We start from the raw sequence: 24,719 nt of genomic DNA, 5'->3' as shown, positions 1-24,719 counted from the left end.
GAAGGAAATTACCTTAACAAATTAAGGCCATGTATGACAATCCCACAGCCAACATCATACTCAATAGTGAAAAACTGGAAGTTATTCCTCTAAGAACAGAAACAAGACAATGATGCCCGCTTTCACTACTTGTATTCAACATAATATTGGAAGTCCTAGCCAGAGAAATTAGGCAAGAAAAACAAATAAAAGGGATCCAAATTGGAAAGCAAAAAGTAAAACTGTCAATATGCAATGAAGTCCCAGTGAAGACCTCAGCTGACCCCCATGGAGCTCTGGTGCTAGGATGCTCCTTCAGAGTGTCCTGAGCCGGAGTGAGAGGGCGGGGCCTTTACATCACCATGTGGATGAGTCATTGGATGTGGCGTGTTACCAGGCATGACCTTGGGCAAGGTGGTTCTCCTCAGCTGAGCCAATTCCAAAGAGGGCTGACAGCTGAGGGCCATCTTTTCCAGCCTCCTGTGTCACAACATCCATCAGGCTCTTCAGAAAATCTTCCATCTGGGAATCATTGGCATCAGGACAGGTAGTAATTCACCCACAGTTAGGTCCTCAAAGCTACCTCACCTTACCCAGGTAACCCAAACAAAGTTCTCTGACCCCACTTGGTCTGACCTGGGCTTTACTAATTGGAGAAATTTAGGCTGAGTATCATGGGTGACTGAGAAGCAGCTTCCTCTGGGATCTCTGAGTGCCTGGGTCTGGGTCTAGCAGAGGACGGAGGAAGGAGGAGAAGGAAGCTCAGACCTGTGGAGTGAGATAAAACTTGGATATATTAACACGGAAGTCTCCCCAACACACATTCCTTGTGTTGCTGCCCAAGAGGGTGCAAGAAGCAGAGATCCAGTTGAGCAAAAGATGCTGAGTTTTTAAAGTAGATTTATTCTTTTTAACAATTTTAGATTTACAGAAAAACTGAGAGGATAATACAGAGTTCCATGCACTGCTGTGCACAGTTTCCCCTATTATTAACATCTTATATCAGTGTGGTACATTTATTTTAACTAATGAACTTATATTAACACATTATTATTAACCAAAGTCCACAGTTTATTTAGATTTTGTCTTAGCTGGGGCTGCAATAACAAAATACCATAGTCTGGATTGCTATAAACAACAGAAATTTATTTCTCACAGTTCGAGGGGCTGGAAGTCTGAGAGCAGGGTGCCAGCATGGTTGGGTGGGGCCCTCTTCCCGTCACAGATTTCTCATTGTATGCTCTCATGGTGGAAAGAGTTAGGAATCTCTTGGGGGCAGGGCTAGGGGGCGTCTCTTTTATAAGAGCAATAATTCCATTGATGAGGATGGAGCTCTCATGGTCTAATCACCTTCCAAAAGCCTCATCTTCTAACATCATCACATTGGGCCTTAGGGTTCTAACACATGAATTTCAGGGGGATACAAACATTCAGACAATACAAGAATGCAATTTTATTTTCTTGCTCAAATTATTCCAGCTTTGGCCTCTGGGAGCTTTTTCAGTTGGTTCTGCACCCTTTTGACATACTCCAATCAATGAAGTTTTTTTTTTTTTGGCACATCCTTATTTTCTAGATGATGTTGATTTTTTGTTTTTTTTTTAAAGACTGGTCCTGGGCTAACATCTGTTGCCAATCTTCTTTTCTTCTTCATCTTCTCCCCAAAGTCCTCCAGGACATAGTTGTATATTCCAGTTGTAGGTCCTTCTAGTTCTGCTATGTGGGATGCTTCCTCAGCATGGCTTGATGAGCGGTGCTAGGTCCACATCCAGGATCTGAACAGGTGAAACCCCAGGCTGCTGAAGTGGAGTGCGCGAACTTAGCTGCTAAGCCACGGGGCTGGCCTCAGTGTTGAATGTTTGATGGCACTTTATAAACACAAAGAAGAGTAGTCTTTAACAAAAGGACTTCAGAAGACAAGAACCAGGTGGTTGAATGAAGACAAATTTTATTTTGAAACCCAACATCTAGTAGAAACTAGTGTCCTCAGTGAAGTAGTCATTAATTTATCTAAAAAAAAAAATGTGAGGATCTGCTATATGACAGTCAACACTGTGGCTACTGAGGATACAGGTAGTCCCTTTTCTGTTAGGACTGACATCCTATTGGGGAAGAGACACACACCCAGGCAGATCTCACTTTGCATGGTGCTGATAAGCATGAATTTCAGTTACCATAACCTCAGTTAAACAATGAGTCCCCAACACACAGTTCAAATTCCATTTACCACAATATATTTATGGTGAGCAGTTGCATAAGTACAAACTTGCTGATAGCTGTTCTTCAGGCCACAAATCACTGTGTACCAACAGATGCTTATCAGGATCAGTAACCAATCACATGACTTCCTCCCATTCTAGTAATTCATTATTACGACTGTTACTCAGTTTATGTACAGGCTGCAAAGCAAGTAGTTGTGTTACCTCCTTGTCACCAAGTGATGACTCCAAATGACGTTTTACAAAAATGAATTATTGTAAAAGAAAGTGGGCAAGAGAGATGAAAATGCAATGGAGACATGAAAAGTGATAATGCTGGAAGTGAAATTCAAATAGAAGGTAAGTGGAGTTATAGAAGAAACAGCTGGCCGTGGGGATGTTGACACTGATGCTGTTAGAAAGATTCTAGGTGTGCAGCCAGAGGAACTCAGTGAAGGCAAACTTACCACATAAATGAGGAAAGTGGTGGTGAGAAAAAGGGTGAAAATGTCCTAGAGGCACTGAAACCAGCAAATACTTCAAATTAAAGGAATTTTATAAAGATTTCACAACAGTGAGGGCACAAGGGATGAAATATTGGAAGCTGATGGAAACTTAGAAAGGAGTGTGATTATGTCACCAAGGCGCAGAAAAGATGCTCGCTCTGTATCGTAAATTACACAACAACAAGAAGGCAAACACTGTTCAAACTGCTCTTGAAAAGTTTAAACAAATTAACAAAACCCTTTAATTCTCAATATTTCTCATGTTTCAAATGACAGTATATAAACAAATATTAGTTTTTCTATTTTTTAATTTCCCTCTATATTTAAAACTGACAGTAAGAGAGTTTCTAATATTTGGAAGAAACGTTAAAGGTCATAGAACAATCATTATTCATTCCATTGAGTATTGAGGTCACTTTCCATGGTTTCAGTTTGCAGGTCATTCTTACGGTCCTGCACTACCGTGCAAAGTGAGCACTGCCCGTGTTTAGTATGTCAGATGGTAGTAAGTGCTAAGGAACCAGAACAATCAGGTCAAGAGGAATTGGAATGCCAGATGAGAGAGAGGAATTGATATTCTATATAGGGTGGTTTACGGAAGGTGCCTTTAATGGAGTGACATTTGAGCCGAGTCTTCAAAGAAGGGAAAGAGTGAACCATGCAGGTATGTTGGGGGAGAAGCAGAGGAGTGACAGGATCTGACTTACGTTTCCAAAGACTCTCTGTGGTTGAAACATGAAAGCCAGTTAGAGACATAGCGATGGCGCAGGAAGAGATGATGGGACCAGGGAGTAGTGGTGGGTGAGAAGTGTGCAGATTATGGATATAACTCAGTGGCGTGCAGGGGAAGGCTTGGACAGGCTCAAAAGAGCCGATAGTTATATTTTCAGGAATTTTGCAAACTGGTTGGTAAACTGTTGGTAGATTGAAATTGGCCATCCTGGGAGGGTTTACATCACAGAAATGATCAAACGCTACAAATCAGGCTTTTCTTTCTCTTTTGGAGACTCAGTGGTTAAACATTTGACATTTCATCACTAGATATAAACATGTCAAAGGTAGAATTGAGTATGAGATATAAAAGAAAGAGAAATTAAAGATGTCTCCAAGCTGTTTGGACTGACAGCATGTGTACCATGAGCAACAGGGTTGTGAAGGATGAAAGACGATAGCATTAATGTTTTCACCACAGAGAGAGGGGGAAACTTCTTTCTGGGTTTGAGGAGTAGGATATTTGGGCAAAGAGGAAAGAGAATACATTTTCCTCTTAAAATCAGGATGGGGGTTCATTTGTACTCAGGAGGCAATAGAGAACCTCAACAAGGCTGGGGAGTCGAAGGTAGGCAGGAATGCAGAAGACAGAATAACTCTTGAGAGCATGGACATGAGTGTGTAATTCATGGCCAAGACTCAAGGCAATGCATGAGAGACATCTTGATATGTGTGGGTTTGACTTGTTTCTTATATTCTAGGGAGATAGAGTCCCCAGAGCTAGTACCCATGGCTCTGGCTCAGGACCATGGGTCTCAGGACCCAGCTCTGGAGACATGAAGGACTATAAGAAGGAGCAGGAGGAGCATGTGAGCAGGCAGGTCTCCAGGGAGGGGAGGCATTTGGAGCAGAGTCGTGGAAGGTTCTAGTCAGTCCCTTCTCATAGGCTGGGCATTTCAGGAAGGAAGGGAAGCTGCAGAGACTGAGGCCGGCAGGTAGCAGGAAAGGAAGGTTGGAGCTGTGGGAAACATGTGCTCATTGAATTATCTGCTCAGTATTCAAAAAATGTTCCCTGCGTGCCTCCTTTGTCCCTGGTGTCTCCTGGGACACCTGTTATGAGAAGACAGACAGCCCCTGAGATAGGATCCTGCCGCCTCAGCCTTCCTTCCCAAGACCTGGTCCCCTTCCCCAGCCCTGCCACTCTGTCACTCAGAGGGTCAGAGTGGGAACAGCCCTCAGAGCAGCAGATCCGAGACTTCTCAGCCTTGTTCTAAAATGTGGAGTCCTTTTGCCCCATGGAGCCGCAGTGTTCTAATAATCTAGAGATGGTCTCCAAGGGAGCCACCCACGCAGGTGCCCCTCATTTGGCCCCCTTCTGCCCACTTCCTCCACAGAACCCCCTAGGACTCTGGGGACACCCTTTGAAAACTCTTGATCCAGCCGACCCCCTGCAGGACCCCACATGGTTCCTGGGATTGAGAACCTCTTAGAGGGACCCATGATACTCCTGAGTGTTGAGGGAGGAGTATCACCGTCTCTTAACTCCATGTGGGCCCTGACCGTGTGTGACCTGTGGGCTGAGCTGTTTATTTACCTTGCCCTTTATGGAACAGACCTTGTCCTGCCCTCCCTGCCCCACAACTTACAGTCAGGCCCTCCGCTTCCTCTGGACATAGATGGTAGAGACCCCGATGGCCAGCAGCACCTTCGTGCCTAGGAGGAGGACAACCAGAGGTGCAGTGGACAGCTCTCGGCCTGGAAAGCAAGGGACAGGAGGAGCCATTAGAGGGGCCACACAGGAGTCATTCCCAGGTCTCCACTGACTCCATCTGAGGCTACGTGGGTCATCAGCATTCTGAAGATTTTGAACCTGCGTCCTGCCCTGCGCTCAGGCTCGAGGCAGAAATCAGGGTTCAGAGGTTCCTCATTCTCACTCACCCCCTTCTCAGGCTGCCAGGAAGCCTTGAGGGAAGGGCGGAGAATGTGTCCTCAGTGACCTGTAAGTGTGGCAAATGGTTTACTTACTTGATGCTCGTACCTCTATGGAGCAGGTACTATTATCCTCATTCTGATGAGGAAACTGAGGCTCAGAGAGTTTAGGGAGGGTCACGATATTAGAGGGATTCAAACCCAGAGAAATTCATCATTGTTGTCCTGTAGAATGACCCAGAGACTTTGCCATTTGGACCAAGACAAGTCCAGTCTCTTACGGCCATAGGAATGAATGTCCACACAGCATGCAAGTGGAGTGAGGACAGGTTTCACGGTGGGTGAGAGAGCTATAAGGCTGCCCTTGTTTGTACCAGGGGTGAGGCTGGGTGGTCCCAAGTTCTCAGGAGCTGAGGGAGCCCTCAGGGTGAGCTGACCTCATGAGACCTGGCTGGAGAACACCCAGGTGAGTCTAGAAAATGGGGTCTCACACTGGGGAGGGTCTTCCAATACCATCCAGCCCTCTTTGATCCCAGCAAAGATGGCAGGTGAAATCTTTCTGTTGGACCCAGAAAATTGTATCTGGGGAAGCACACTTTTGGGTTCTTTGTATTTACTATGAGCAGCTTTGCTTTTGAAATTAAATAAATAAATATATTAAAATAAATTTTTATAAATAAAATTCTCCTAAAGGAAGGAGAGGAGACTTCACCCTTTTTGCTCCTTTGGCTGTTGCAGGATGACAGTTCCCATTGAGCGGCTCTCTGGGACTTTCTCGCAGGTGAAGGGAGCTGCATTGCCCAGGTTTGCACCTCCTTCTGGAGGGCAGCTCCCATCAAAGGACTGGCTGAACTGGAGTATAGAGGCTCAGCCCTCTCCCCTCTTTTGAGAACAACGCTGAAAGGCCACCTGACTCTACAGCTCTGTGATAGCAGCCCAGCCTTTGTTGTGCCTGCTTTGAAGGTGAACAGCTCCCTTTCTCAGTCTTGCTCCTTCACTCACACACGCATGTTGATCCTGGCAGCACTCCACAATAAGCTTCTACATTCTTATATCTATTTCAGAGTCTGCTTCCCAGAGTACTGACCTAAGGGAGTTCCTCTGGGAGTGCTCTGGAAAGCAAACTCTAAATGCAAATATGGAACTGGATAACTCATCATCTGGCTGGCCAAGAGGACCCCAGCACTGGTGGGAAGTGGAGACAGGTTAGGCCCCGGCCTCCCCTTGTGGTGCAAATGTTCATCCTTCACCAGTGTTGAACTGGGAAGGTGTAACCAGAGGAAGCGAATACCTTGGCATCAGGCATTTGAAATTGAGCTGAAAAATTGTAATTATAAGCACTATAGAATTGGATGGCTGTTGTTGGGGCATCAATCCTTCGGAGAAAGATAATGAAAAGTAAGAGCGATTAATCACAAGTTGAAGGTCAAGCCTGAGGGCCAGAGGACTACCTGGCAGCACTGCAGAGTCTTATCTCCTAGAGCCAGAGGGCAGAAGAAGTGAGGATGGGCCTAGGACATCATTACATTAGCAGAGCTGCAGAGGAGGTTGAATTCTCAGCTTCAGTGGCCTGCTCTGCCAGAATTGGGCCCTAATGGGGAAGGATGGACCCTGAGATGTGGGACAGTGTCATATGGGACAAAGCACTCAGGAATCTTCAGTTGAGCTCTGGGCACTGAGGACAAAGAGCAGCACAGCTCCTTGTTTCCAAAAACGGCGTCTCCAAACCAGAAGAAAGAACAAAAAGGGGAAGTTAAATTCTACACAAAACTGGCTCTCAGTATTAGTTGAAGAGAAAATGCTAAAACTTCAAAATAACTGTGAGTCAAAAGAGAAGAATCACCAACCCCCCGTGCACAATTGGTCACTAGGCTGTCATCTCAGCCTCACCCAGCCACCAGGAAAAACGACAAGGCTGCTAGAAAAGGAGCCTGAGAGTTATTTGGAAATCCCACCACCAAGAGTAAATCCACCCTAAATTTGAAAAGGTTGGAAAAGTGTCCTGCAGAGCAGAGCACAGATCACAGGAAGGAGTTTCAAGTCCACCCGATTGAAAAAAGTTGGCACAGACTCCTCAGAATCTGTGAATCTGTTACTAACATGGTAAAAGGCATAGTCTTGGTGATTAAGGATCTCGAGATGGGGACACCATCTTGGGTTATCTGAGTGGAGCAAGTGTGATTGCAAAGATTGTCATAAGAGAAAGAGGGAGGCAGGAGAGTCGGAGAAGGAGATGTGAAGACAGAGTCAGAGGTCAGAGTGAGGGGGGCCCTTACCGAGGATGGTGGGCAGCCTCTAGGAGCTGGAAAAGGCAAGGACACGGATTTTCCCCTGGAGCCTCCAGAAGGAGCACAGCCCTGAGCCCTTTGTAGACCCCTGACCTCTAGAACCGTAAGGTCATAAATTTGTGTTGTTTTAAATAACTAAAAGTGTGGCAATTCTTTATGGTGGCAATAAGAACCTAACCAAGGAGGCTGTGGTATTTTAAAAGAACAAATAGATGTTGCTGAAAGAATAGGCTCAATTGTTTTCCCTGCTTTTTTCTCCCCAAGTCCCCCAGTACATAGTTGTATATTTTTAGTTGTGGGTCCTTCTAGTTGTGGCATGTGGGACACTGCCTCAACATGGCCTAATGAGAGGTGCTATGTCTGCACCCGGGATCCCAACCCTGGGCTGTCAAAGTGGAGTGCACAAACTTAACCACTCAGTACGGGGCGGCCCTGAATAGGGTCAATTTAAAGTGCATAACTTCTTGGTTGAAAAGCCATAAGAGAAGGAAGAAGTGTTGTTTGGCAATTGAGTAGTGATGGGAAAAAGGAAAAAGAGAAGAGGGAAATTTAAGGTTCTGAAAGAAAAAGAGAACTGAAGAGCTTAGAGTTCTCAGAACCCTTCTCCCATTGTCAAAACCAACTCACCCAAACTCCATGAACATATCTGGGTTATGCTATACCTAGAGAAGAGAGGTCTATTAAGCTAGAAATATTGTAAAACACCCCAACACCATGGAAATGAACACAAAAATATGCATCCTAACACCAGACCCATTGGACCCAGGACTGCAGTGGCTGAAGCCCTCAGACACCAGGGCAGGCTGGGCATCCCGCTGCAGCAGGGTCACATATGCATCTGGCACTTTGCTCCAGCCTGACAATCATGACAACCCAAAACCATTTCCGGCCTTGGTAAACTAGTGTACATGCTTAGTCATGCACACTGAGAGCACCCAGAACTAACAACCCTGGTCAGAGCCTCAGTGGGAGATGGAGACAAAGGAGCAAACCCAGACTGGTCCAGACAGGATGGCATAGACCTGTCTCTCCCTGCTCTCCTCATTTAGTACAACTCCGACCCCTAGAAACATGAGGTACAAGCACAGAGGGCCTCTGAAAGAGCACGAGGAAGCAGATTGGCTGGCACTTGAGGACTGGAGGGGAAACACAGTGGCTGGGGGTCTAGATTCCACACTCTGGACTGCCCGCCAGAGGAGGAGACCAGGATGGCACTAGACAAAGGAGACGTGTAAAATCAGTCATCACATTCCTGCCTCAAGAAATGAGAAAAGGAGGAGTAAAATATACACACAGCAGAAGGAAGGAAATAGTAAAGAAAAAAGGAGAAAAATCAATGAAACTGAAAACAGAGAAGTAATAGAGAAAATCCCATTTGTTTGAAAAGGTCAATAAAAAAGCAGATTCCTTGAAAAGAGCAATAAAATTGAAGAAACTTCTAGCAAGACTAATGATGAAAAAAGGAGAAATGACACATTTCAGATATCCAGAATGGATAAGGGGACATCACTACGGACTCTGCAGACATCAGAAGGATAATACGGGGAGATTGTGAACAACCCTACAGGCATCCTTGACAACCTAGAGAAAATGGACCAAATTCCTCAAAAAACACAACCAACCACAATTCACCCAATATGACATGAATAATTTGAATAGCCCTAATCTATTAAGGAAACTGAGTTCATAATTTAAAACAAATGAAAAAGAATTCTTGAGACCCTGATGGTTTCACAGGAATATTGTACCAAACATTTACAGATGAGTTAAAAGCAATTTTGGTGCAAAAAAACAGCTATAAAAGAAATTTGGGAAAATGTGAACATATACTCCATTTTAGGCCATATGAAGGAATTATCGTTATTTTTATTATGTGTGTAATAGTATTGGCTTTGTAGAAAAACCAATGTGTGGTCAAATGACCACAAAATAGTGGACTCCACTTGCATTTGGATGCACATACATGACTAGGATATTAGTGGACACAATTATGCAACTTCGGTAGTCTTTTGTTTTGAGGAAGATTGTCTTCATTTTCCTATATTTCCTCTTCCAGCAGGCAGGGACATGGACAGTTGGTCTCCCAGGGTTGTCCCATCAGATGAGGCAACACAATCGGCAGATGGAAGGAACGTTGGCCTTTGAAAGGACTTCTGGAGTAAAGATTCTTAGAAACCTGACTCAACTCCCTCTGATGTTACATGAGAGAGAAACAACACATATTTTGTTCATAGAAAAGGGGACTCTGTAGGTCCTTGAGACAATGTCCAGCTGAGGGGGAAGGTATCTTTAATTAGCACATATTCCTTGTACATGCTTGTGGTCCCTGTCCTTGGGAACTCAGATTTGCCTGACTAGTTTAGCCCAATCACCTGGTCTAATGGCAAGATGTCTTCAACAACATCCCGCCATTGCTCCCCGAGTCTCATCTGTAAAACTCCAGACTCACAGGGTGGTTGAAGCAGGAAAGGAGATCACAGGTGAACTGGAATTGCATATAGTAAATGTGCCGTGAACGGTTGTGATTATTGCTGGTCCATTGTCAGAAGTCAGGGGACAAAGGAGGCCTGTGTGTGATCCTTCAGGATCACCTGCATGTCTGGTCCAGACTCAAACCCCTTGTACTCAGGGCTCCGTTTCCAGAATTTCACAGAGTAGTAGGTGTAGGCATCTGCTGGGGTGACATTACTGATGTGGATGGAAAAGTCTAGGATGGAATAGAGACTGGCGGAGGTTAGAAAGAGCAAGGAGGTGGGAGGTGGGCTGACATGGATGGTGACGTAATCATAGTCAGGTGAAGAAAGTAAGAGGCAGGATGCTGTGAACAAGTGAGCTCCCTCCCTCCCTTCTTCTTCTTTTAATGTGCATTTATGTCCAAACATCTGTAAAGATATGCACCACTCTTACTAGTGCTGACTCTTGGAGGGTGGGATTTGGTGGAGGAGAGCTCACTTCTAAATTCTACTTTATATTTATAGACTTCTACATTATCCTATAATAAGCATTAATTGCTACTTTTAACATTTAAAAAAAGGTAAAATTTAGAAAGCACCAGGTCAGTTGGAGTGGAGGCCTTACCAGTGGTTCCACCTGTGTCCTGCACCTTCTGGTGGGCAGAGGCCTCCAGGGTAAGGTGTTTGGTGACCGCCGGCTGCCCATCATGCTCCACCTGGCAGGTGAGCACCACATCCTCCTTGTGGTCAGATGAGTTCACCAGGAGCCAGCTCATCTGAATAAAGGTCCCATCCTTGTTCTCTATGAGGGTTGAGGCTGTTTCTTGTCGGGACATGTTTCTGTTCTCCAACCAGGTCAGCTTTAGGTGCCGGGGGTAGAACTTGTTCGCCTGGCAGGTGACCATGTTCACCAGGTTCCCTGCCATGGGGTGCTGGGAAACCTCCAAGGTGGGCGGAACTGAAACAGCACAGGGCAGAAGCTCTGACCTTATGGAACAGACAGATCACAGAGGAGGGCTCCATAACTTAGCTCCCACCACCACAGATGGGACTCACCCAGGACAGTGCCAGGCATGCAGCAGGTGCTCAAACACTGAGGCTATCTTTGCATATGAATGAAATCATGAGCACAGGGCCAGGCACACAGTAGGTGCTCAGGGACTGGTAGCTCCTATTAGGGTCATAATAAGTGAAATCAACAAGCACAGCCCTTGGCATACACTGGGAGCATAATAATTGTAGCAAAGTAAATGAAATCACCAAGCAGACAGGGACTAGGCTTAGAGTAGGTGCTCAGTGACTGGAGCTGCTATTGCTAAGTAGATGACACTACCTAGCACAGAGCTTGGCACATAGTAGGTGTTCACTTGGCAGCCACCACTAAAACAGGAGTGAATGACCAGCACATCCAGGAGCCTGGTGATTGGGAAGGACTGTCAGGAATTGGGTTCCAGGCAATTCAGGCCTGGAGGAAACAGCAGGGGGAGGAGCTGGCTTGGGGGCTTGGGGGCAGGTGCGGGCTTGGGCTGGGGGTGAGAGGCGTCTACCTCGGATGGTCTCAGACAAGTTGGCCGTCCCACGAAGAGGAGGGACCCCCTTCAGGGTGACGTGGGCCACCTCGCAGATGACCTGGGAGCGAACATCCCCCGGGGCCAGCAGCACCTGGGCTGTGCTGGAGACGCTGTAGGACACGCTGTCTCCCTCTGGGTCCACGTTGGTCTGGGAGGCTGGGAGCTCATTGCCATTTTTGAACCATTTCAGGGTGATGTTTCTGGGGGAGAAGCCGTGGGACTCGCAGGTGAAGCTCACTGTCTGCTCGGGCAGGGCCCTCGCGGTGGGGCCGTATACCACGGGGGGAGAGGGTTTGGCTACAAAAGGAGCATTTATAAACAATAAACATGATGTGATTACATCACTGATCATAAGTATGTGACACTGTTAAGAAATTTCACATATATTAGTTTTACTCCTTCTAATGGTGCTGGGAGGGTGGGTCATTATCCTCGTCTTATGGAAGAGGATGCACAGGTTCCAGAGGTGAACTCTGAGTAAGGGGCAGTGCTGTGGGGAGACTCAGTTGCTACCGCGTCTAGGTGAGAAATTTGGCAACATCCACACAAATTGAAATACACACACCCAGTAACCTAGCAGTGCCACTTCCAGTGGGCATCTCCTTCTTCAGTAGAGTGGTGCAGCACTGGTTTAATATCCCAAAGTTGGGAACAGCTTATATCCATGGACAGAAGATTGTAAAATGAAGGATGCTGTCTCCATACGATGGATTTTATGCAGCTGTGGAAACAATGCCAGCTCTAGGTGCTGATATGGAATGCCTGCTTGGGGATGATGTGCCTGACGATGAGGCAAGGTTTCTCCATCACCTGGGGCCTCAGGGTCTGAATGAGGGGCATTCTGAACCTTTAGGAAACCGCCAAAAAGGAGAAATGCTGGCTCCCTGTTCAGGGGTTTGCTGTAACAAGTTTTTGTTCAGCAATTGCTGTGGGCCAGGCTCTTCTAGGAAAGAATGTCCAATGCCAGGGTAGGAAGGAGCCTGCCTGGAATCAGATCTGGGTTCTGGAAAGATCCCCTCACTGCCTGGCCATGTGACTGTGGGCAAGCCACCTGTCATCTCCTGGCCTCAGGCTCCACGTGTACACATGGAAGTTTGGCATGGGTGGGTCTAAATGTCCATTGTGCACTGACATTTCAGGATTCAGAATCCTGGGCCTCTGGCAGAAAACCCTAAATGAGCATCTTTGCTGCCTCAACTGGGAAACCCTAAGTCATTCACGTGAGGAACCTCTTCCCTGGGTGAGGGACATTCTGAGATGACCCGGCTCAGCCCTGAGCCTTCGGTGGCTGTGTGATTCCGTCCCTGAATCACCTAAGGGTTTTCTGGACAGACACAAAGCAAACACCCAACCTGTGCATCTCCTCCAGCCGGGCTGTCAGAGTAAACAGAGAGTCTGTGCCTCTCATGGATTCCTCTCAGTTTGATGTTTTGAAGATGAAATGAAGAAACACACGTTCTCCCCTCCCCTTCCTGCCCTGCGTGGATTTCCCTCACAGGGAGGGAAGAGAATGTGAGCTTCCAGGGAGAAGATCCTTTGCCTGTTGTGTCCACTGTGGCTTCCACAGCACCCAGAGCAGAGCCTGGCACACAGTAGGTGCTCAGTAAATGCTGAGTAAAGGGAGACTCAGCCAAATTGAGGGGCACTCTCTGCAGGCAGAGTGAAGTCTGGCCTTGTGACCAGGCAAGTTACTCAGACTTTCAGTTCCCTCGTCCCTGACTCCAAAGGGCTGGATGGGATTGGAAGAGGCAGGGGCTGTGGAGCCAGGCAGATGGTGGTTCCAGACTTCCCCTCATTTAACAGCCGTGGGGCCTTGAGAAACAAGCATGACCTCTGTAGGCCTCAACTTCCCTGATCTATAGAAGGGGGTGAAATCAGATCATGAGTATAAGCACTCACTGCCACATGTGATTCTTGTTGTTGCTCAAAGAATGGAGGGTATTATCATTGACTTGCTGTCACACACCAGGGGACAAAGGAGGCCCACGCTGTACTCACCACTCACGGTGAGCTGGGTGCCTGGTCCAGACTTAACCTCCACATTAGGACTCCCTTTCCGGAACTTCACGCAGTAGTAGGTACCAGTGTCTGCTGGGGTGATGTTACTGATGCGGATGGAAAAGTCCATGTTGTTTCTCTCTGTGTTGTCTGAAACATTTGTTACTCGGGGGAAGTGGCCTTTGAAATTGTAGATTAACTCCCGGCCTGGCCCTGTCCCCCTGAACCACAGGACAGGCCCCACGGGGTACAGGGAGGTCATGGTGCAGCGCAGAGTGGCCGTCTCTCCAGCTGTGAAGGACACTGACTTCTCAGGCTGAATCACCTGAAACTCCTCACCTGCTGCTCCTGGAGGGAAACAAATCCATTATTTATCCATCCTTATGTGATCCTGTAGGTTTTCTCAATTATTTGTCAATAACAGCTTTCACTGACTGAGTGCACATCATGAGCTGGCCTAGAGCTCTGCACACTGCATGCATCATTTCATGCAACCCTCACAACAAGCCTGTAATGTGAGATCCTAGTACAGATGAGGAAACTGAGGCACAGTGAGGATAAATGATGTGGCAGAGAGCTGCTTTGCGTGCCTGAGCCCTCTCTGGGGGTTTCATGCTTCACCAGATATTTCTGGCTGTCCACATTCTGGCCAGACGATGTGCTGCATTTCCTGACCTTTGCATTGAGTGGGACCATGAGACTTTTTTAGACCAGTGAGTTGCATGTAGAAGTGAGGAAGGAATTTTGTGGGATATGCATTTATCTGCAAGATCCTCTGTGCATCAATTCCCTCGTATGCAGAGATCCACATGTTCATGATGGGCTCTGCTTCATCAGCCTGGATACTTGAGAGACAGTGATGAGCAGAGCTCACAAAACATAATAAACTTGTAGTTTAAATAAGATTTAAAACATTGTTTCAAGTTCCTGGGATTTTTTTATCCATAGCATAATTTTGTTATATTATTTTCCTAATCTTGCTGTAACAAATTACCAAAAACTTAGTGGTTTAAAACAACAGAAATTTATTATATAATTCTGGAGGTCAGAAGTCCACAACTGGTGTTTCTGGGCTAACATCAAGGCGTCAGCCGAGCTGCATTTCTTCTGGAAGCTCTCTTCCTGGCCTTCCCAAATTCTAGAGGCTGCCCACACTCCTTTCCTCATGGTTCCCATCTTCTTATCATTCCAAGCTCTTCCTTCTGTTGTCACTTGTTTTCCTCTACCTTTAACTTTCCTGCCTCCTTCTTATAAGGACCCTTGTGATCAAATTGGGCCCACATTGACAATCTAGGAATAATCTCACCATATCAAGAGTCTTAATCACTCGTCCAAAATCTCCTTTGTGATATAAAGCAAAATATTCACATTTTCTAGGTATTAGGAAATTGACCATTTTGAGGGGCCATTATTGTGTCTACCACATAGATCTCTTCTGACCGTTTCAGAAACCAGTTTCCACAACAAAAACCTATGTATATGGCCTTGACACAGATTGAACGACAAGGCAGCGTATTGGAATCTAAAAAAAGGGCTATTCAAGCAGTTCCCTGGTGAAACAGTAAAATAAAACTAGAAATCACTAAGAGAAGGAGGGACGGAATACTCGCAAACACAAGGTAATCAAACAACACACTCTTAAAAAATCCATAGCCAAAGAAGAAATCACAAGGGACATTAGAGAATACCCCAGGAAATATGAAAACAAAAACACGACATGCCCAAACTTATGAGATGCATTGAAAGCAGTGCTAGAGGGAAATTGATAGCTGTAAATGCATACGTTTAAAGAAAGATCGTAAATCAATAACTTAACTATATAACTTAAGAAATTAGAAAAAGGAGAGCAAAATAAACTCAGAGCTAGTAAAAGGAAGGAAATAATAATGATTAGTGCAGAGATGAATAAAATATGAATAAAAACAAGAGAAAATTAATAAAACCAAGAGTGGTTCCTCCAAAAGATCACGACAGCTGAAAAAACTTTATCTAGACTGATTAAGAAAAAAAGAGAGACGATCCAAATAACTAAAATGAGAAACAAAAGAAGGATATTACTAATGATCTTACAGAAATGAAAGCGATCATAAAAGAATACTGTGAACAATGGTACACCAATAAATTAGATAATCTAGATAAAATGAACAAATTCCTAGAAAAACACAACTTACCAAGACCAAATCATGAAGAAATAGGAAATCTGAATAGATCCACAACTAGGAAGGAGATTGATTCAATCATCAAACCTCCCAACAAAGAAAGGCCCAGGACCACGTGGCTTCTACCAACATTTAGAGAAGAACTAACACTAATCTTCCTCAGACTCTTTCAAAAAAAATTTAAAGAGGAAGGAAGAATTCCTAACTTATTTAGAGTTATTCTGAGACTCGTTCTCAGGCGAGCATTATCCTGAGACCAAAGCCAGACAAAGGCACTACGATAAAACTACACACTCATATCTCTTACAAATACTGATGCAACAAATCCAAAACAAAATATTTGCAAAAAAAATTCAACAACATATGAAAATAATTATGTACCATGACCAAGTGGGATTTATTCCTGGAATGTAAGAATGGTTCAATATATGAAAATCAAAGAATGTAATGTACTACATTATTAGAAAGATGAGAAAAACAGACACATGATCATCTAATTTGATAAAATAAAAGCATTTGACAAAAGTCAGCATTTTTCATGATAAAAACAATCAGTAAATTAGGGATAGATGGAAATTTCCTCACAATGATAAAATCATATCTAAGAAACACACAGCTAACATCATATTCAGTGGAGAAAGTCTGAAAGTTTTCCCCCCAAGATCAAGAATAAGACATGGATTCCCACTTTCACCACTTCTATTCAACACAATACTGGACGTTACAGCAAAAGCAATTAGACTTTTGTTCATATTATTTATGTTCAATTGTTAGAGTTCTTTTTTTAATATATTCTAGATATTAATCCCTTATGAGATGTATGCTTTCCAAAAATCTTCTCCACTCTGTGAGTTGTCTTTTCACTCTCTTGATAGTATCCTCTGATGCAGAAAAGTTTTTAATTTTGAGGAAGTCCAATTTACATATGTTTTCCGTTGTTGCCTATACTTTTGGTGTCATATCCAAAAAATCATTGCTAATTCCAAAGTCATGAAGAGTTTCACCTATGGTTTTTTCTCAGAATTTTATTGTTTTAGCTCTTACATGTAGGCCTCTAGCCATTTTGAGTTCATTTGTCTATATGGTGTAAAGGTCCAACTTCATTCTTTTGAATATGGATATCCAGGTTTCCCAGCATCCTTTGTTGAAAAGATTATCCTTTCCCCATGGAATGATCTTGGCATCCTTGTTGAAAATCACTTGACCATATATATGAGGATATATTTCAAATCTCTCTTATTCTAGTCCATTGGTGTCTATAAATATATCTGTTCTAATGTCATACCAAACTATTTTGATTATTGTAGCCTTGTAGGAAGTTTTCAAATGAGGAAGTGTGAGTCCCTTAACTGTGTTCTTCTTTTTCAAGATTGATTATTTGGGGTCTCTTGAAATTTCATATGAATTTTAGAAAGTGTCTTTCTATTTCCTCAAAAAATATTTCTGCCATTGGAATTTTGACAGGGATTGTATTGAATCTGTAGATTGCTTTAAGTAGTATTCAACACTCATCTTAACAATATGAAGGCTTCCAACCCATGAACATGAGAAGTTTTTCCGTTTATTTATGACTTCTTCAATTTCTTTCAATGTCTTATACTTTTCAATGTCCAAGTCTTTCATTTCCATGGTTAAATTTACTCTTAAGTATTTTATACTTTTTGATGCTATTGTAAATGGAATTGTTTGCCTGATTTCTATATTAGGCTGTTTATCACTAGTATATAGAAATGCCACTGAGTTTTGTGTGTTGATTTTGTATCCTGCAAATTTGCTGAATTCATTTATTAGCTTTAATAATGTGTGTGTTTCTGTGTCTAATCTTTAGAGCTGCTACGTATAAAATCATGTCATGTGCAAACAGAGATAGTTTTACTTCTTCCTTTCCATTTTGAATGCCTTTTATTTATTTATGTTATTTAGAATATAGAATATAGAACTCTATATTAAATCTAAATATCTAGAATATATTAAAAAAAGATATATATATCTCAGAGGATACTATCAAGAGAGTGAAAAGACAAACTCACAGAGTGGAGAAGATATTTGGAAAGCATATATCTCATAAGGGATTAATATCTAGAATATATTGAAAAAAAGAACTCTAACAATTGAACAGCAAAATAACCAACCAATAACAGCCCAATTAAAAAATGGACAAAGGACTTGAAAAGACATTTCTCCAGGAAAGATATCAGAAAGCACCAGAAAAGATGCTCAACATCACTAGTCATTAGAAAGATGCAAACCAAAACCATTATAAGATACTCCCTCACGTCTCTTAGGATGGCTATTATCAAAAACAAAATAAAAAACAGAAAATAAATGTTGGCAAAAATATGGAGAAATTGCAACTCTTGTGCATTGTTGGTAGGAGTATAAAATGGTGTGATCGCTGAGGAAAACAGCAGCAGTTTCTTAAAAAGTTAAACATAGAATTTACCATAGGATCACAATTCCACTCTTAGTATATACCCCCAAAATATTAAAAGCTGGGACTCAGACACATGTTCAAGCAGCATTATTCACAATAGCCAAAACGTAGTAGAAACAACCAAAATTTCCATCAAGAGATGAAGATAACCAAAATGCAGTATACACACACACACACACACACACACACACACACACACACACATGCAATAGAATGCTATTCAGCCCTAAAAAGCAATGATATTTTGATACATCCTATAACATGGATGGACCTTGAAAATATTATGCTAAGTGAAATAAACCACATACAAAAGAACAAATACATGATTCCATTCATGTGAAGTACCTGGCATAGGCATATGCATAGATACAAAAAGTAGAAGAGAAGTTACCAGGGGCTGGAGGGAAGGAGGAAAAGGGACTTACTGTTTAATGGAAATAGTTTCTGCTCAAGATGCTGACAGAGCTCTGGAAATGTCTGGTGATGATTGTTTCACAACATCGTGAATGTACTTGATATGGAATTGTATCCTTAAAAATGGTAAATTTTATGTTATGTGTATTTTATCACAATCAAAAATATGTACTAACACAAATTGGTGATTCATGTAGAGCCTCTGAATTGAACTAAATGGCTCGAGGAAAAAGACAAAATGTTGATTCCAAAGACTGATGGATTTGAGAAACCGGCGCTTGAATGGGAAGATAGAACCATGGGAGCAAGCAAGGAAACAGCAGACTTCAAACTTGTGCTTTGAAAAGAATTGTGGGTGGTTGACTGTGTTTGGACAATGAGTTGTGAGTTGAAGAGACACAAGTCACCTTTGGGCCAATCACTGAACTGCAGGTGCAAGAATTCCCACCTCGATTTCACTGCCTCGGTGACTAATCAGTTCATGGACACATAGAGAAATACAAAAACATTCCTTCTTATTTGAAGTGTCTTAAAAATCAGGAAGGGGTTCTCATGGCAGGGACATAAATCAGAGGCGCAGGCTTTTGTGGCACCACAAATGAATCCTTTGTTCTTTTCTACTTCTTAGCTTCTCCTCAGAAGAAATTTATGGTTCACCTTTGCAGAGTGTGAGCTGGTGAAACCCACCCACTTAGCACTGTTTGTACCCAAACCTGCCTCCTCAGGAGGGCACACGCTACTAGAGACAGGTCCTTTGGTGTGCCCAGAACATCAGGTGGTTTGGGTTTTTAAGTTTAGAGAAGAAGATTGGAAGCTAAGGCAAAAATGGGAAGAAATACGGATGAATCCTGGAGGGAGAAATGGAGGGAATGGAGGAGATGAGACAGAATAGGGATGAGGTCAAGATCCATCTGTCATCTGTGTATCTATAATTCTCATATTTACATCTTTGGCCCAGGCTTTTCTCTGAACTCTGGACTTGTATGTCAACCGCCTACTGGATATATTCCTTGGATAGAAGTAAACATCTACAGTTAACATGTCCCAAACTGAGCTCCTGAATTTCCCCACAGCCCTGTGTGTCCCAGCTGAGGCACCTTTATTCTTCCAGATGCTCAGGGCCCAAACCCTTGGAGTCTTTCTCTTCCACCCCCAATCCTGCACATCAGGAAATTGTATTGCCTCGACTCCAGCATACATCCAAAATCTGGCCTCTTTCCCCTATCCCTACTAGCTACTGTCCTATTGAAAGCCACTTTTTCTTGTTTGCATGAAGGCAATGACCTCTTAAATGTTCTAGTTGCTTTATGTCCTGTTTAGTCTATTTTCAAACAAATGCTAGAATAATTTAAAACTCATGTCAGATCATGTCACTTCTCTCTTCAAAACTTTGCAATTACAGCCATGGCACTCAGAGCAAAAGCCCAAATCCTTGAACACAACAGGAAGATCTTACTCTCAGGGCCTTTGCACATGCTGTTCCCTGTCAGGAAGGCTCGTCCCCCAGATCACCACATGGCTCACGTCTGTCCCTTACTTTTTTCTTTGCTTAAATTCCTCTTCTTGGTGATGCCCACCAAGACTACTCCATTTAAAATACACCCCAACCTACAGATTCTCCCAATTCTTTATCTAGTAATAATCTAATTCTTTCCTTAACACATCACTTTCTAATACTCTATATTCTTTACTTATTTATTATGTCTATTCTTTGTTAGCATTTCCCCACTAGGATATAAGCTCCATGAGGGCAATTACCTTGTTTCTTTCTTTCTCCACTACACCCCAAGTTCCTATAGCAGCTCCTGGCACATAGTAGGTATACAATAAATGTTTGTATGATGTGTGAATTACCCAGTATGACACCTCCCTGAGACCCTGAAGGTGATTTTAAATGGGTGACCTTTATGGAAATTCTGTCAGAAATTGAGTTTCCCGTGTAGACGACTTTATGAGAAACAAGAGCAAATTGTACATATGCAGGAAGCAGTGGAGCCAGGAGAAGAAAACCCCAAACCTGCTTCCCCACACCCTCCTTCCCCACAGCCAGTGGCAGCAGCTGCAGAAATCTCACGGGATGGAGGTGGGGTAATGGTTAAACCCATGAGCTCTAGACTCAACTGCCTGAGTTCAAATCATGGCTCCTCCATTGACCATTGAGTGGCCGTGAAACTCTCTGTGCTCCCGTTTTCTCACCTGTAAGGTAGAGGGGACAAGAGAATCTACCTTGGATATGATGATCATGTGAGATAACAGCTGGTGGTATTTCCAACAGTGTATGGACACGGGGAATGTTTAAGAAATTAAAGTTAATTACTCATTAGATCCTGAGGTATGGGGGCTTCAGCTGACATTAGATGATATAGATATGGACACAGATATGGATATAATTATAGATACAGATCATATAGGCAGGAGTCTCTGTATGTTTTATCCCCTTCTCTTCACTTCACCTTTGTCCAACATGGAAGAAGGACTCCAAGATAGTAATGCATGAAAGAGAGAAGTTTGCTTCTCTTAAGAGTTTGAGGAGGGTAGGGGGTAAATTTAGAGAAGAAGGAGGGATGTCAGCTGAGAGACAAAAACATTTAAACATCTGTTCAGTGTGCATTTCAGGTAGATTGAAAATGATTTGAAGAAAATCATTTCAAAAATGATTTCAAAAATCTCATGTGAGTCTGTGTGTGTACACTTCCTCACACACACCTGTACACACACACACACAATACATGCATTCACAAATAGATATGAAAGCATGGCCTAGTGCTAGTATACAAGGTTGTTTTCAGAATTAAATTAAATTATAATACATATTAAGAAATCAGTAATAAATTTGGCACACTGGAACCACCCCAGGCATCACTAACACAGGTCTGCGAGCGCACACAGCAGAACTGGACTCTGCTGACCGCTCAGTGCCAGGATGCTGATGGCTATTCTTCTGTTTGCTTCTCTGTGCTTTCTGGTTTTTCTACAATTATGCTCCTCTGAGAAGCTGAGCAGTATAACGTGGTTAAAGGAATGAAGTCTGGAGCTGGTTGGCCTGGAATCAAATCCCAGCTGCTTCACGGCCTCATGCAAGTGATATTGGGCAAGTTACTCTCTCTGCCTCAGTTTCCCCACCTACAAATCAGTGATAAAGTCTCAGCTATCGCACAGCATTTTTGTGAGGATTAGGCAAGTTAATATGCACAAAGTTCTCCTTGCTGCTGTTTGAAGCATCATCTATTTTGACGCCTCTGGTAACCAGCTGCAGGTGATGGATCCACAGAGAAAACACGCTCAGATCCCTGATTTCCTGCTCTCAGACTATGCCCAGTCCTGGGCCTTCCGTGGTAGCTCTGGGTGGTGTACCCGTGTTTACCTGGAGGCCCTAAAAGTCCAGGGGCAGAGGGAGGGGATTCTACCCCAAGGAATGCTCACCTGTGAGTCCCAGCAGCAGAGTCAGCAGCAGGCAAGGAGGAGCGGGGTGGGGCCGGGAGGCAGGGATGGGCATCCTGGAGGCCTGAGGAGCTGCTCTGTCTAAGTGGGTGTGCTGGGAAGAACCCCAACTTCCGCGCTCTGTGGAGGGGAGGAAAGGCCCGCCTCCTGTGACATAAGAGGAAGCGCCTATGATGGGGTGACACAGCTGTGACAGCAACCAGCTTCTAGACCTCAGACAGTTCCTGCTTCTAGATTGTGAAATAGGAATCAGGCAGAGAAGGTGTCTACAAGTGAGGAGTCACTCATCTTCCGTTTTCAGAGAGACTTGGACAGGCCTAGCAGAAATAATGCTTCCTCCCCGTCAACAAAAGGAATCATTTCCTGACTTCTTTCAGGAGAGGAAGTGGGTTATCTGACCCAGCAATTACACTCCCAGGTATTTATCTCAGAGAATTAAAAACTTATATCTACACAAAACCCATGCATGAATGTTTATAGCAGCTTTCTTAGTAATGTCAAAAAACTAGAAAGAGCCAAATTGTTCAGTAATGAGGGAATGGTTAAACAAACTGTGCTGCATCCATTACAAGTAAGTACCACTCAACAATAAGAAGGAGTGAATTATTTATATGTGCAACAATTTGTAGGTTTCTTGAAGACATTATGTTGAGTGAATAGAATCAATCTCAAAATGTCACATACTGTATGATTCTGCTTGTAGAACGTTCTTTAAATTATAGAGCAGAGAACAGATTGGCATTTATCAGAGATCTGCTATGGTGGGGATGGGTGTCATTCTAAATGGCTAGCACCACGGAGACCTTGTGGTCACAGAATTGTGCATCCTGATTAGGGTGGTGGTTACACAGACACACACATGAGAGGACCACTGTAACTAAAAGGTGGGAATGTTACAATATTCAGGTATAAATAACTCTCTCAGAGTCATTATAACATAGATGCTGACTATTAAGTTATCCAAAACTATGCTATAATTATATTAGGGTGATGGGAAATAGAAAGTGTGCATGTGTGGCGTGAGGTCAGGAGTAACAGAACATTATATCCACACCTTACCTGGTGGGAAGTCAGTAAGTAATGCCTACGACTGAGTAATCAAGAAGAAGCAATATAAGCATGCTGTGTGCAATATGGCAGTAAAATCTAAAATAATCAGTTAAAGGAGTTGAAAATGGTTGCCTCTGGGAGGTGGAAAATGATGAGAATTTAGGGAGACTCTAGTTTTCATATATAGAACTATTTGACTCTTAAACCATGTGTGTATGTAGCTTTGATAAAATTGAAGCTAATTTTAGGTAATTTAATTAATGTTATCAGAGTTACACATGAAAATAATGTCCATACTATTAGTTTTAGTAAGAGAGTTTTATAAGCTTGCTGGATATAAGATTGATATTCAAAACGCAACTACAATCCTATACAGTAGTCACAAACTACTGAAAACAATAATAATTTTTAAAGATTCTATAAACTAGAAAGTATTCAAGATAGCTCTAACTAGGGATGCATATGACCATTATAGGGAGGGAAAGCCTGTAAAACTGTGAATTGAAAGTCAAAAAAGAAAACTTAAATAAATAGAGGTATATCATATCCATGAATGAGAAAACTCAATACTGGAAAAACGTCAATTTGCCAGAATTAATATATAAATTCAATGCAATAAAAAATTGGGTCTTTCATGAAACTTGACAAAGTAATTAAAAAATGCATTTGGGCAAAGAATAGCCACAACATTTTGAATAACCAGAAGAGATTTGTCCAAAAGAGATATCAAAACTTATCATAAGGCTATGGTAATTGAAAGTACAGTTTTGACAGGGATAGACAAGAAGCTCAATGGAAGAGAAACCTCATAAAGAGGAGCACAAATTTATGGGAACTTGATGTATGGCAAAAGTGGCAGTGCAGATCAGTGATGCTAGATAATTTATCATTGTGGAAGAAAAGAAATAAGACTATTACCATCTATAATACACAGGCACACACACAGCAGAAAAATACAGCTAGATAAAAGGCATAATTGGAAACAACAAAACTTGATGAAAAAATTGAAAACTTCTCTTCTGTAACAGTGGAGAAAGAAAGAAACAAGGTAATTGCCCTCATGGAGCTTATATCCTAGTGGGGAAATGCTAACAAAGAATAGACATAATAAATAAGTAAAGAATATAGTGTATTAGAAAGTGATGTGTTAAGGAAAGAATTAGATTATTACTAGATAATAATGTAATGAGCAGGGTCTTCATTTCTGATCCCTGCCATTAACCTAAGATAAACAAAAATGCCTGCCACATAGTAGGTACTCAATAAATGTTTGTGGAATTATTGTTTGCATAAATGAATGAATGAATGCCTATTTTTCCCTACAACTCCTGCATGCCCTGTGATCCATTGCTTCCTGCCCTCTCCAAGGGGCTCAAGCGACTTTCATCCCACCTCTACACTTTGGACCCCCAGGTTCAGGGTCCCAAGGAACTTCATTTGAAAACCTTCAAATTTCAGGGAACTACCAATGCATGAGAGTTGGAAGGCTCTGAGAATTCTTAGAGACATTTGGAGAAAATAAGAATGTTTACAACTTTTTCTTGAGGCTGGATCGCCTTTGTAGATACCATGTGACTCTGTGGGCTCC

General features: G+C 43.0%; 1 protein-coding gene across 3 annotated transcripts; it reads right to left on the bottom strand.

Moving 5' to 3' along the window:
* Nucleotides 1-1,711: 1,711 nt before the first annotated feature.
* LOC124248802 (signal-regulatory protein gamma-like) lies at nucleotides 1,712-22,165 on the bottom strand. Of its 3 annotated transcripts, none has more exons than XM_046679311.1 (6): nucleotides 22,064-22,165; nucleotides 13,634-13,981; nucleotides 11,612-11,932; nucleotides 10,690-11,022; nucleotides 5,041-5,149; nucleotides 1,712-1,847 (listed from the first exon to the last, which is right to left on the bottom strand). In XM_046679311.1, the coding sequence occupies exons 1-5, from the start codon at nucleotides 22,134-22,136 to the stop codon at nucleotides 5,043-5,045; spliced, it is 1,182 nt and encodes a 393-aa protein (XP_046535267.1). In that variant the 5' UTR covers nucleotides 22,137-22,165; the 3' UTR covers nucleotides 1,712-1,847; nucleotides 5,041-5,042. The 3 variants fall into 3 exon arrangements, with proteins under 3 accessions (XP_046535267.1, XP_046535269.1, XP_046535268.1); XM_046679312.1 differs by lacking the exon at nucleotides 1,712-1,847 and adding an exon at nucleotides 4,345-4,412; XM_046679313.1 differs by lacking the exon at nucleotides 5,041-5,149 and having other exon boundaries at nucleotides 1,713-1,847.
* Nucleotides 22,166-24,719: the final 2,554 nt, after the last annotated feature.

The sequence above is a fragment of the Equus quagga genome, chromosome 12 (genome assembly GCF_021613505.1).
Source record: "Equus quagga isolate Etosha38 chromosome 12, UCLA_HA_Equagga_1.0, whole genome shotgun sequence".
Classification (NCBI taxonomy): Eukaryota; Metazoa; Chordata; class Mammalia; order Perissodactyla; family Equidae; genus Equus; species Equus quagga.
The sequence above is the reverse complement of the archived record's forward strand: the minus strand, read 5'-3'. Positions and strand labels throughout refer to the sequence as shown.

Bases quoted from the DNA above. Each gene is read 5' to 3' on its own strand.
- LOC124248802 (XM_046679311.1), bottom strand. From the start codon at position 22,136: ATGCCCATCCCTGCCTCCCGGCCCCACCCCGCTCCTCCTTGCCTGCTG. The intron at 11,933-13,633 runs GTGAGTACAGCG...CTCCTTTTGTAG, and splicing joins CACCCAGCTCACCGTGAGTG to CCAAACCCTCTCCCCCCGTG. The intron at 5,150-10,689 runs GTAAGGCCTCCA...CTTGCTTTCCAG, and splicing joins GGACACAGGTGGAACCACTG to GCCGAGAGCTGTCCACTGCA.